Source organism: Camelina sativa, chromosome 2 (assembly GCF_030686135.1).
Source record: "Camelina sativa cultivar CO46 ecotype springtype chromosome 2, ASM3068613v1".
Classification (NCBI taxonomy): Eukaryota; Viridiplantae; Streptophyta; class Magnoliopsida; order Brassicales; family Brassicaceae; genus Camelina; species Camelina sativa.
Genome location: NC_141881.1, coordinates 16587043 through 16600195, shown reverse-complemented (window position 1 = coordinate 16600195; position 13153 = coordinate 16587043). Strand labels below are relative to the sequence as shown.

General features: G+C 41.0%; 1 protein-coding gene across 1 annotated transcript; it reads left to right on the top strand.

Annotated features, from left to right (window-relative positions):
- The first annotated feature begins 3541 nt into the window (after window positions 1-3541).
- On the top strand, window positions 3542-4336 carry LOC109127641 (defensin-like protein 76). Its single transcript, XM_019232692.2, has 2 exons — window positions 3542-3696; window positions 4068-4336. Exons 1-2 carry the CDS (start codon window positions 3630-3632, stop codon window positions 4256-4258), a joined length of 258 nt encoding a protein of 85 aa, XP_019088237.1. The 5' UTR covers window positions 3542-3629; the 3' UTR covers window positions 4259-4336.
- Window positions 4337-13153: the final 8817 nt, after the last annotated feature.

Sequence of the window (13153 nt, the reverse complement as noted above, 5' to 3'; positions counted from 1 at the left end):
GACAAAGAACAATGTTCAACGGTGAAGAATATCATAGGCAACTATGGTAAAGCGTCCAGTCAGGAGGTCAATCTTGATAAATCCTCTATTATGTTTATCAAAAAAGTACCTTCGAAGATCAAGGATAAGGTAAAATCAGTGATTTGTATTTCCAAGGAAGGGGGTATGGGCTCCTATTTGGAAATATCCGAGAGTCTTGGGGGTTCAAGAAATAAAGCCTTCGGTTATGTTCGAGACAGGCTGGATGATCGGGTTAATGGTTGGACGGCTAAATACTTATCTAAGGGAGGGAAGGAAATTCTACTTAAGTTGGTGGCCTTGGCCCTTCCAACACATGTTATGTCATGTTTTAAACTTCCTTAGGGTTTAACGTCAAAGTTAACAAGTGCAATTTTGAACTTCTGGTGGAGTTCTGATGGGAAAGACCGAGGTCTTCACTGAGTGGTCTGGGAAAAATGTGTAGAGATAAAACTGATGGATTTTTGGGGTTTCATGACCTGGATAAATTCATTGATGCATTGTTGGCTAAGCAGTATTAGCGTTTAATTCAATTTCCGAATTCATTATTTGATCGGGTGTTTAGATGTCGATATTTTAGAAACAAGCATCCATTGATGGCAAAGAAACCATACTCTCCCTCGTTTGGGTGGAAAAGTATTTTCTCCACTCGATGGAAGTTAGGGTTAGGGTGTAATACTTCGGTTTGACGCGATTCTTGAATCTCTAACCAACATCCCTAACCTGCAAATGGTAGGGGCCGATAATTACATCCAAATTTAATGGTTAATCAAGTGATTAACCCGCTGACTAAAGAGTGGCATTTACCTATTCTCCAAGTGTTTATGGATCAGGAGGATATCCAAATTATAAGGAGTTTGCTTGGTAGCAAATCATTTAAGGCAGACCGGTTGGTTTGGCATTATAAGAAATCTGGAGTGTACTCAGTTAAGTTGGGATATAAGTTAGCTCAAGCCATGACGGCTGAAATCGAGTACGATCCCAATTGTACTGCCCTGAAGATTCAGTCTTGGAACCTTCGGGTCCCACCAAAAATTAAACATTTTTTTTGCAAATAGCGTCTTGTTCTCTCCCAGTGACGGCGCGTTTAGCTTCTCGGGGATTTCAGTGTGACACATTGTGTAAAAGATGTGATTTTGTGACAGAAAATATTAGTAACACTTTCATTGAGTGTCCTTATTCCCATCAAATATGGGATTAGGTCTTGGTTGGATTGCCTTCAGGCAATTTCCCATATGATTCTTTGTATTCAAATTTAGGTTTTATTTTTGGCAATGGGACATTTCTTATGGATTTAGGAGCCACTCATTATTCGATACCTTGGCTTGTTTTGTTTTTATGGAAGGATAGGAATAAGAAAGTTTTTCAAGGGATACAGTGAGAGCCAATAGTATTATTAATCAGGCTATAGGTGAACAATTATTGTGGGAGCAGGCCCAATTAGTCTCAAGGGTTATCTCAGGTTCTCCGGAACCCTTGCATACCCCGTAGCCAATTATTCGCTGCCAAGTTGATGGTTCTTGGAAATCACCAGAACCTAATTCAGGTCTGGGCTGGTGTGCGGTAATTGTGAGGATCAGACTTTAGTGTTGCGTGCAAGATGCCAAAGACAAAATTCTTCCCCTCTTCATTCGGATCTAGAAGCTCTGTTATGGGCTTTGGAGTGTATGCTTTCCAGAGGAGTTGACTGTCAGCAATTTGAGACGGGTCCTGCAGAGCTAGTTGCGATGGTTCAAGCCCTAGAGGAGTTGCCGGTTTTCTCTACGCTGCTTGATGAGTTACAGGCACTTAGTATCTCCTTGCCTCCTTTCACTCTCTCCAAGATTCCTCGGACGTCTAATGTGAAGGCTGTTTATTTAGCTCGTTCTTTTAGATCGTTATTGACGGAAACTACTTTTGTAAACAACTTTCCTCCGGTTTGACTAGTGTTAACCAGCGTTGACCATTGTTGACCAGAAAAAACATTCAAAAAAATAATATTTTTTTCTTTTTTTCTTAAAAATAATATTTCTTTTTGTTTTAATATATTTTTGATAAATAAATAAAAAAAACTAAATGATTTGTATAATTTACAAAAACAAAATATAACAACAAAAATTTACAAGAAAATTATATACCAAAAAAAATAAAAAAATATATGACAAACAAAATTTGCGGTATATCTATTAACTAATTTTGTTAACATAGAAAATACGCCAAAAATAATATAATAAAACTATACCACCAAAATTTTATGTGTAGTAGATTTTTTCATAATAATATAACAAATATATACCTTTTCCTTTTAAAAATTATTTTTTATTTTGTATTTTCAAAGGTGGGGGTTTTAAATTTTTTTTTTCTTTTTACTTATTTATAAGATTATGTCATTTGAAATATATCCAAGACAATGCCAACTATTTCTTTGATTTTACAAAATCAACTTTTGTTTTTCAATTATCTTTTAGATATATGTCTTTTATGTAAATAAATAGAATTTTCATTATTTTCTTCCTTTCTTTTTCTTATTAAAAACAAAGAAATAGTTGGCAATGTCTTGGATATATTTCAAATGACATAATCTTATAAATAATTAAAAATAACAAAAATATTTAAAACCCCCCATCTTTGAAAATACAAAATAAAAAATGATTTTTAAAAGGAAAGGTATATATTTGTTATAGTTTAATGAAAAAAATCTACTACACATAAAATTTTGGTGGTAGAGTTTCATTATATTATTTTTGGTATATTTTTTTTATTAACAAAATTTGTTACTAGATATACCACAAATTTTGTTTATCATACAATTTTTAATCTTTTTTGGTATGTAATTTTCTTGTATTTTTTTTTGTTTTTAGAATTTTTTTTGTAAATTATACAAATCATTCATCTTATTATTTTTTTTCTCAAAAATACATAAAAGCAAAAAAAAAAAATATTATTTTTAGGAAAAAATATATATATATATATATATATATATTATTGAATATTTTATCTGGTCAACACTAGTCAATGTCGCTCAACACTGGTCAACGCCAAATTCTGGTTAACCAAACAGCAGAGTTAAATGTTTATGGTGTTGTACACATAACCTATGTTTGATTATGTATGTCCTTATGTAATGACAATAGTTCATGTAGTTAACAAGACATTTATATTGTTTGTATGTGTGGTCATGTGCTGGCGTATATTTCAAGTAGCTGGCAATCATTTTTCCTTTTAATTATTGTTAGTTTAAAAAAAAAGTTATGGAAAGTATCATTAAAACAGAGAGATTTTTTCAGAGACTTTACAAGATTATAGAAAAATTAATTAACAAGATTATAGAATTAAGATTATAGATAGTTATCTAATCCTTTAAAACTTTCAATTATTTATTTTCTATGATTTTATTGCAGTCATCAAAACTCTTTTGAATTAGAATTCAAAAACACCCCCTAAGTGGGATATAAAGCTAAAGATTAATACTACCAAAGAATAGAATAAAATCTAGCTCTTATTCATTCATTTGATTTGTAAAAAAAATCAAAGCCTATATATAAGAGCAACTTTATCTTCATGGATACAACATCTAAACAAAGAGAAAAAAAAAATATACGTCAAGCAATATCTAGTGACACCTCAAAACAATGCAGGACAAGAAACATTTGCATATATTCATTGCCATAGCAATTGTTCTCTTGATTGTGATGGCAGGTAAGTCGACTTACAAACCCAATAAACTGTTTTGTGTTCTATTAGGATATATATATGATGTACATCAATCATAATAATTACACCATCTTGCTGTTTTTTCGTGAATTTTTAGCGTCTAAACATGTTTGACGTAAAACTATCTAAATATAAACATGAATGAGCTATTAGAAAGTGAAACTTAGACAATTAGTCTAGATAATTCCATGATGGAGAACTAACTTTGAACTAAGGTTTACAAATTAAGTTTGAGTAAAAAAAACAGATATATGAGAGTGGTTTGTAACGTATTATGATGATACATGAATTAAAAGTATACTTCCTTGGAAAACTTCCATTTTGATCAATCATACTACATTTTATATCTTTTACAGGTAAAATAAACGCTATTGATGTTCATGATGCTGTTTGTTTTCGGTCAGAGTGTACAAGCGTATGTGATCAGATTTGCTTAAGCAAAGGGTTTAAAAATGGATGGTATTGTGGAACATTTAGACTCCATACTGGATGTTGTTGTCTTAAAGAGAAAGAATTCTACAAAAAAATATCTCCATCAGAAAACTAAATATCTATCTTGATTTTCTTCTTTGTATGAAATTTCTAATGTTATGGTATGAATAAAATTTTACATTATGTGAAGAAACATATCTTATATTTTACCTTTTGGTTTTATAAATGCGCTAGATGCATATAGACTGTGTTAACCGTATCTGGGCATATCAAATTAGAAATGAATAATTATCATTCGATTATCTGAAAAATAGAACTTTGTCAGCAAAGGAATTTACACATAAAAGATTTTAACCATCGACTTAAAAAATTTTGGGAAAAGAAAAGACTTTTGGGAAACTACATCGCGTCTCAACATCATATAAATGTATTTGAATGTTTACGGTTAACACTGGTCAACGTCGGTCAATAGTGGTCAATATCAGATTTTGGCCAACCAAACACCAGAGTTGAATGTTTATGGTGTTGTACACATAACCTATATTTGTTTATGAATCTTCTTATGTAATAACAATATTTTACGTAGTTAACAAGATATTTATATTGTTTGTATGTGTGGTCATGTGTTGGCGTATACTTCAAGTAGGTGACAATCATTTTTCCAATAAATTACCATACCCAAGAGAATTTTTAATTTCATAATCACATAACATATATTTTTCCCACAACTTCTATCGATAGATAATGGGTAAATTTCTTTACAGTAATGGGTACATTGGTGTGTTGGACGTGCAAATGCATAGTCCCACTTCCACTTTTTTAGTTACTTTTTTCTTTGTATTTTAGGGTCTTATTTTAAATATTATAGGCTTTAACTTTTTAAAATTTCAATATAGCACATGGCCCAATAACATTTGAGCCTGACCTGATTGTATGATCTATCTTGTAATAGTGTAATACTAATTCCTAACATAAGTATATGATATAATACTATACTTATGATATAAATATGTTGAAGTATTATATGATATAATTTAAAGAAAACTTGGAAAACCCACTATTTAGGGTAGAGGCATTGTCTAATACCATTTACATCCTCTTCTTATGAGGACAAAATTGTTTAAAAAAAACATGAACAGATAAGCAACAAACTTAGAAAAGTATAGAGAGTTGGGAAAGTGGGTGTTTGTGTAAGATGTTTAGTATAAAGTGGGTGTGGATGCTAATAACTGAAACAACCCGACCCTTTTTGATGTGATCCGCGGACACGGCTATGGATCGATGGAGGAGTGTATCTTCGGTCAAGTCAGAATCGGTGGGACTTTCCTCGGCCAAGCATCAAGGGTTCGAATCCAGAGAGGATTCAAACGACAGAAATGAGAGTTGAGGAGGTTCCAACGAACGGTTCGTGAATACGGTCGTGAAGCCTTCTCAGAACGTACGGACGCGGCTGAGCGGATACGGCTAATGGCAGGACTCAGTGGGAAACGGAGGTGGAAACGACGCGAGATGGTACTGGGAAGTCTCGAGGGCTGATGGTAAAGAACTCGAGGCTGGCGAAGTGGAATCGATGATAGACTCGAGAGCTAGCGGAAGAGAACTCGAGGTTGGGACGGTGGGACGAAAGAGATGGGCGATGGAATAGAGGTGGTTTGATGCGACGCCACAAGACGGTTGGCTCTCCTCTTGATACGGTCAACTAAGAGATTACAAACCCGGTTTGTGAATCTCTTAGGGTTTCTCAAGAGCCAAGTCCCGGACTTAGGCTAAGGAGAGAGGTGAGACAAGAACAAAGAATCTCTCTTTGTGAAAATTTCTATTTCTTTCAAGTCTGATTTTTACAATGAGGGTTGATGCCTTTATATAGTGAGGCTTACATAAGGAGACTCTAAAAACCCTAGGGACGTGGCCATGATCTAAACCATACACATGGCCAAAAAGCAAAAGCAAAGATAAAGCAAAGCAAAGACCAATCTAACGGTCATAGAGGGATCTAGAAGAAATTCAAAATAAAAGAAGGGAAGGGGATAGGGTGGCCACGTCATTGGCTGAACGTGGATAGGATCTTCACTTCCTTGGCTCCTAAGCATGTCAATAAGTGTTTCCAAGTCATGAGCCAAGTGGGATCAAAGTGGAGATGCACTAGAGTTTGCTGCCTCGTTAAAACCTCTTTGGTAAACCCATTGGGACAAACCCAAAGTAGGAAAAAGAGTACAGCTCCTTCTAATGGCTTAGGGATGTCTTCACACTGGCGTGATGGTGAAGACACTCAATTCAAGCTTCCCAAAGCTGGTCGCGGCTCAATGTGCCTAAGTGGTGATGCTAAACTTGGGTCCTTTGTGCGTAGGTTGAAGCTCGGCCTTGAAATACTCAAGAGGTGACTTTGTCTTGTTCCTCCAAGTTGATTCTTCTTTGGTCGCCTTGTTGGAGCTCCCTTGGTCGCGTTGAGGCTCCTGGGAGGGTCGCTGGTGCCTTGGCCGCGTTCGAGATAGGCGTTCTGTCCATGTCCGATGCTTCTCGGTCATGCGTCTCGGAGCCGTCCGGGACGTCTCGGGCGTCTTGGTCAGGGGGTCGAACCCGTGATCACATCATTCCCTCCCTCTTCTAGAAGTTTTGACCTCAAAACTTTGCTTTTCACCTGATTCAACATAAGAAGACCCAAATCAGTAGCATCACAAGTTCATTCGCGGCTTATTACCGGGATCAAAGGAAAATAGTAGAGCCTTAAGGGTAAAGGATAGGACTCCCCTGATAAGGCTAGCGGTGAATGGTGTTTTTGATCCCTTCGTAGGCCGCGGTAGGTTGTAGACGCTCTCCAGGATGCCACACATAGTTTTGGTCCGCACCAAAGTTGATCAAATGCATCGCCATATGACCTTGTGCGGTAAAGGTCTTGGCGCTAAAAGTGGAGAGAGATGGCTCGGTCTTGGCGACTTCCAGCTGGAGCGTACTACTTGTAGTAGTCAATAATATCACTGGATGGACAGACCTTTCAGTGGCCATCTTCGGTGGCTCAGCTTGCTTGAAACTCTCCATTATCAAGCACTCGTCGGTTATGGCGTTGAACACACGTCCTGACTCTTCTTTGGCCTTGCACAGAGACTTGTCACACTTCCCGAAAGAGGACTCTTGCTCCACACCTTGCTCCGAAGGTGGTGGTTGAGCGTCAAGTCGGCCTTGGTCTGTGTGATGTTCGATGCTCGTTCTTGGCGCTTCCGGTTTTGGCTTATCCTCGGCCCGAACTCCTCCTTTGGCCGGTCCCTTGCATAGTGTGGGCAGCTCACTGTGCTGAACTGGCGGCACATAGCTCCTTGGACTTGGTATGGTCGCGGCACCGACTACTTCCTGGAATGGTTCCTTGTATCGTGCTGGCGGCTAGCGGAACGGCACTAGGAGCGCATAAGTCCTTGAACTCTCGGCAGGGGCCGAGTTACGGCTTGTTCGCGGGGCCGGCATTGGAACTGGTGCACGGTATTGAGCGGAATGCGCATACGTCCTGCTTGGCTGCTCAACATGGGCTGAATGATGCCTTGATCGCGGAGCCGGTGTAGGAAGTGGTTCATAGTGCTGGCGCCGTGGAGTCTGTTTTCGCGGGGGAGCACTTGGAGACCAGGTAGGGATGCCTAGGTCACGGCCTCGGTGATCACGCGGCCTTCTCTCGGCCCGTTGACGAGTTGTTGCTGACTCAATCCGGTCGAGCCTGTCATTGAGATCTCGAAGCGTGTGTTGGAGTGAGATCAGTGCGTCTGCTGTGCTGGGTGGCTTGGGAATAGGCTCCTTTCTTCTTACGGATCGGTGCCTCGGCTTCTTAGTGTATGCAACCCAGTCATCACTATCGGAGTCTTCATATAGACCCGCCCTTGGTTCTTCGACGAGGGTAGCTCGTGACAAGGACGGCCAATAACAGTCTGGCGGTCCATGTTCGAGCTCTCCTTGATCTAACTCCTCGCCATAGTCCTCTTCGGACCAATATTCATCGCTCGTGGCCGCTTGCTCCGGTTCCAGGCCAAGTTCTTCATCACACCATGATTCCATATCAGATTCGTCTCCATCAAACTCCATGCTTGATCAGTGTACGATCAAGTGTGGCATATTGTTCGCGGTTTTGGAAACGGCTTTGGAACGAGGTGCGTTTGAGGGTACGGACGGCTGTCGGAAGTTGTCGGCGGTACAGTGGCACGACAGTAGGACGAACGACCAATGGTGGTTTGTTGAAGATTTGCTGACGCGGCTACACGACCGAAGGTTGATCCTCGGTTGTTGACACGTCTTGGTCCGTACGTGATGTTGATGTGCTGGCTGAGCAAGTGGTGTACCTCGTCAAAACAAAAGAATATTCGTGAGTATCTTTAAGTTCAAATGGACCACAAGGAGATATTTATCTCACCAAAGCAATGATTGAGGACAGCTCACGAAAATTCAAACCTAAGACTAAACAAAAGCAAAAAGAGAAAAGCAAAAGCAAAACACTAAAAGACAAAAACTGCTTTATGACCAAATTAAACAAGAACTCAAATCCTAAACAAACTCTAGCAATTTTCAAATTAAATGCAAAACAAAGATGAACAATGATGCAAACATCCTAGATAAATGATGAACAATGCCACAAATGCAACAAATTAAACCAAATGACGAAATGGAACAAACTAACAAGATGATGCAAACGAAAGGAATATTATGCAAGACAAACAAAGTTATCTACTAAAGCCAAAAGCAAAAGTAAAAGCAAGTTACTAAAAGCCAAGGTGACAACTCACCCATGGACCACAAGGTGCATAGGGAGCTATCCACGTCCACATTTTTGTGGTCTTGACCAAAAGCACTTTAGAGGTGGCTAAGCTCTCACCATACAAAAAGAAACTAATCCTAAACCACACAAGAAATTCAACACGGCTTTGACCATTTTGAAATTTCAAAACGCTTGGTTGAGGTTTAAAGAGTAAAAAGCAAGTGGTATGGACCAAATGACTTTCACCCTTCAAATTTACCAAACGACAAAGTAAAAAAAAAAACACAAAAAGCAACAGAAGAAACAAAGCACACGAATCTAACACCCTATAACAACAAAACAAAAAGCGAAACACCCTTTAAAAGATCTATACAAACAAACTAAGAACACACAAGAACAAAACAAGAACAAACTAGAAAGAACAACTAAGAACAAAGCTAGAAACGAGATGGAATCTAACAACCTAAAACACAAAACGAAACTAACAACCTAAAGATTCAAGCTTTATACAAAAGAGAAGAGTTTTAGATCGACACAACCTTGTAGGAGCGTTTGAAGCTCTGATACCAACTGATGTGATCCGCGGACGCGGCTATGGATCGATGGAGGAGTGTATCTTCGGTCAAGTCAGAATCGGTGGGACTTTCCTCGGCCAAACATCAAGGGTTCGAATCCAGAGAGGATTCAAACGACAGAAACGAGAGTTGAGGAGGTTCCAACGAACGGTTCGTGAAGACGGTCGTGAAGCCTTCTCAGAACGTACGGACGCGGCTGAGCGGATACGGCTAATGGCAGGACTCAGTGGGAAACGGAGGTGGAAACGACACGAGATGGTACTGGGAAGTCTCGAGGGCTGATGGTAAAGAACTCGAGGCTGGCGAAGTGGAATCGATGATAGACTCGAGAGCTAGCGGAAGAGAACTCGAGGTTGGGACGGTGGGACGAAAGAGATGGGCGATGGAATAGAGGTGGTTTGATGCGACGACACAAGAGGGTTGGCTCTCCTCTTGATACGGTCAACTAAGAGATTACAAACCCGGTTTGTGAATCTCTTAGGGTTTCTCAAGAGCCAAGTCCTGGACTTAGGCTAAGGAGAGAGGTGAGACAAGAACAAAGAATCTCTCTTTGTGAAAATTTCTATTTCTTTCAAGTCTGATTTTTACAATGAGGGTTGATGCCTTTATATAGTGAGGCTTACATAAGGAGACTCTAAAAACCCTAGGGACGTGGCCATGATCTAAACCATACACATGGCCAAAAAGCAAAAGCAAAGATAAAGCAAAGCAAAGACCAATCTAACGGTCATAGAGGGATCTAGAAGAAATTCAAAATAAAAGAAGGGAAGGGGATAGGGTGGCCACGTCATTGGCTGAACGTGAATAGGATCTTCACTTCCTTGGCTCCTAAGCATGTCAATAAGTGTTTCCAAGTCATGAGCCAAGTGGGATCAAAGTGGAGATGCACTAGAGTTTGCTGCCTCGTTAAAACCTCTTTGGTAAACCCATTGGGACAAACCCAAAGTAGGAAAAAGAGTACAGCTCCTTCTAATGGCTTAGGGATGTCTTCACACTGGCGTGATGGTGAAGACACTCAATTCAAGCTTCCCAAAGCTGGTCGCGGCTCAATGTGCCTAAGTGGTGATGCTAAACTTGGGTCCTTTGTGCGTAGGTTGAAGCTCGGCCTTGAAATACTCAAGAGGTGACTTTGTCTTGTTCCTCCAAGTTGATTCTTCTTTGGTCGCCTTGTTGGAGCTCCCTTGGTCGCGTTGAGGCTCCTGGGAGGGTCGCTGGTGCCTTGGCCGCGTTCGAGATAGGCGTTCTGTCCATGTCCGATGCTTCTCGGTCATGCGTCTCGGAGCTGTCCGGGACGTCTCGGGCGTCTTGGTCAGGGGGTCGAACCCGTGATCACATCACTTTTTTTTTCTTTTTATTAATTAAATACAATATATAATTAAGTATCCCATACTACTTAATTAAACAAACCAACCCACACACAGTAACCAACCAATAATAAACCAACATCCAATTATATGCACAGCGGAAACATATCAATAATACAAAACCAATACAATAACATTTCTATCCATTCTATCCAGCAACCTAACATATCTCTATCCAAGGTTCCATCCTAAACAATATAACAAAGACCAACAACACACAAACGAGACCCTAGTTCATCCTCCTCCTCATCGCCATGATTCCACGTCACATACCTGCACACCACAAACAACAATTGAGATGCGTAAGTATTATCATAAATACTTAGTGAGGCCGTCCTCCCATCTACTGGGTTATACACACAAGCATATGAGACCCTCAAGTTTAAGCAAACAAACAACACACAACAATACATCAAACCAGGAAATAAAGTCTCGACTGAGACCAGTGTCGACCGATGCCTCACGGTGTCGATCGATGCTACAAACAATGGTGTCGACTGAAGCTAAACAGTGTCGACCGATGCCACTCCAAATGGTGTCGACTGATGCTTCCTAGTGTCGATCGATGCCTCCTCTGCAGACACGGTCTGCGCGAAACCGAACATCGAACTCTCCTTCCCAATCATCTCGAATCCGTCTCAAACTCACCCAATTACCTCAGAAATCACTGGGAATCACAAAAGCAACGAACCCAAGCAACAAAACAACACAAACAGCAAAGAAAACACGCAAACAAGAGAGATCTCATGCTTAGATCAACCATGGTCAAGCACTCACCTCAAGAACAGGAAGATTGGATTGAGAAACGTGGAAAACAACACCTCCAGAAGCTCCCCCTTCGTTTCCAGCAACAACTAACCCTCCTACAGCCTCAGATCTCTCCAAAATCTCCAAGAACAAGCCCAGAAAAACTCAAGAACGTTTCTCTCTCTTTTCTCTCTTTCTTTCACTAAGCGGCGACCAAATAACTCCCCAAAAACCCTTAAACTCGTCCTTAGACGCTTATAACACGATTTAGGGATTTAATTGAACCAAACCGAACCAATTCGGCAATTAATCAAACCGGCCGAACCCAGAAATTAGTGGTGTCGATCGATGCCACTAGGGTGTCGATCGACACTCCTTTCAAAATCACAGAATCCGGTTCACGGATGTTACAATTCTCCCCCACCAATATGGATTCATCCTCGAATCCCGCAAAACCGTCCAACTGTCAAGGACCTCCGTGCCACCGTCAACACGGCCCGCACGTCCCCGACCGGACTAACTACCATCAGCCAAGGTTTCCCGTGCACTGTCGCAACAGCCCGCACACCTCCGACTGAACCACGAGGTCTCCCTCTAGTCAATATACTCACATCAAAGACACTATTTGCTCACAACTCAGTGCTTCCCCCATCCGTGGTCGCAACCAACGAATCATGCCGGCTCGCTATCAGGCCAACCGCCTTAAGCTACGGCATCCAGGAAGTCACTCACACACACACTCCCTCCGCTCTCAGGTCGCAACCTTCGAGTCATACCGGCTCACTGCCAGGCCACAGCCTACAGCTACGGTATCCAGGGAGTCTCACACGCCCACTCCCCCCGCTCTCGGGTCGCAACCCTCGAGACATACCGGCTCACTGCCGAGCCACGGCTCACAGCTACGGTATCCAGGGAGTCTCACACGCCCACTCCCCCCGCTCTCGGGTCGCAACCCTCGAGACATACCGGCTCACTGCCGAGCCACGGCTCACAGCTACGGTATCCAGGGAGTCTCAAAATCCCGCTCTAAGGTCGTCACCCTAAAGCGCGCTCACGGATCGTCATCCGAAGCAAACATACCACTCCCACTCTCTGGCCACAAAGTCCATTGAGCTATCGGTATCACATGAGTTGGGCTCACACTATCCTGAGCAAATAAGTCCGATGTCAACGAGTATCTCCCGACTAGATCTACCTCAACACTTTCCATTTCTGGAAACTTCTATTTTTAGAAACTTTCCATTTATAGCAACCTTCTATTTATGGAAACTTTCCATTTATAGACTCCCGTGCTATTTCCTTTCCTGTGATTTTTCACAAACCCCAAAACCAAAGAACTCCAACTTTTATTAGAACCTCAAATGCAATAATCGTTTACAACTCCAAATGAAAATACATAATGAAAGAAAGAATACATAAGCTAAAACTAAGCGCCGGAATGGACACCCGGTCCTCCCTTCGGCTGCGCCGCAACCTCCATCATCTGCCTCCTCTTAGGACAGAAAGGCCTGATATGCCCTTCCTCCCCGCAATGATAACACACTCGACGGTACTCCTGCGAATCACCTCCCCTGGCCCCGCTTGCCGACACGTCA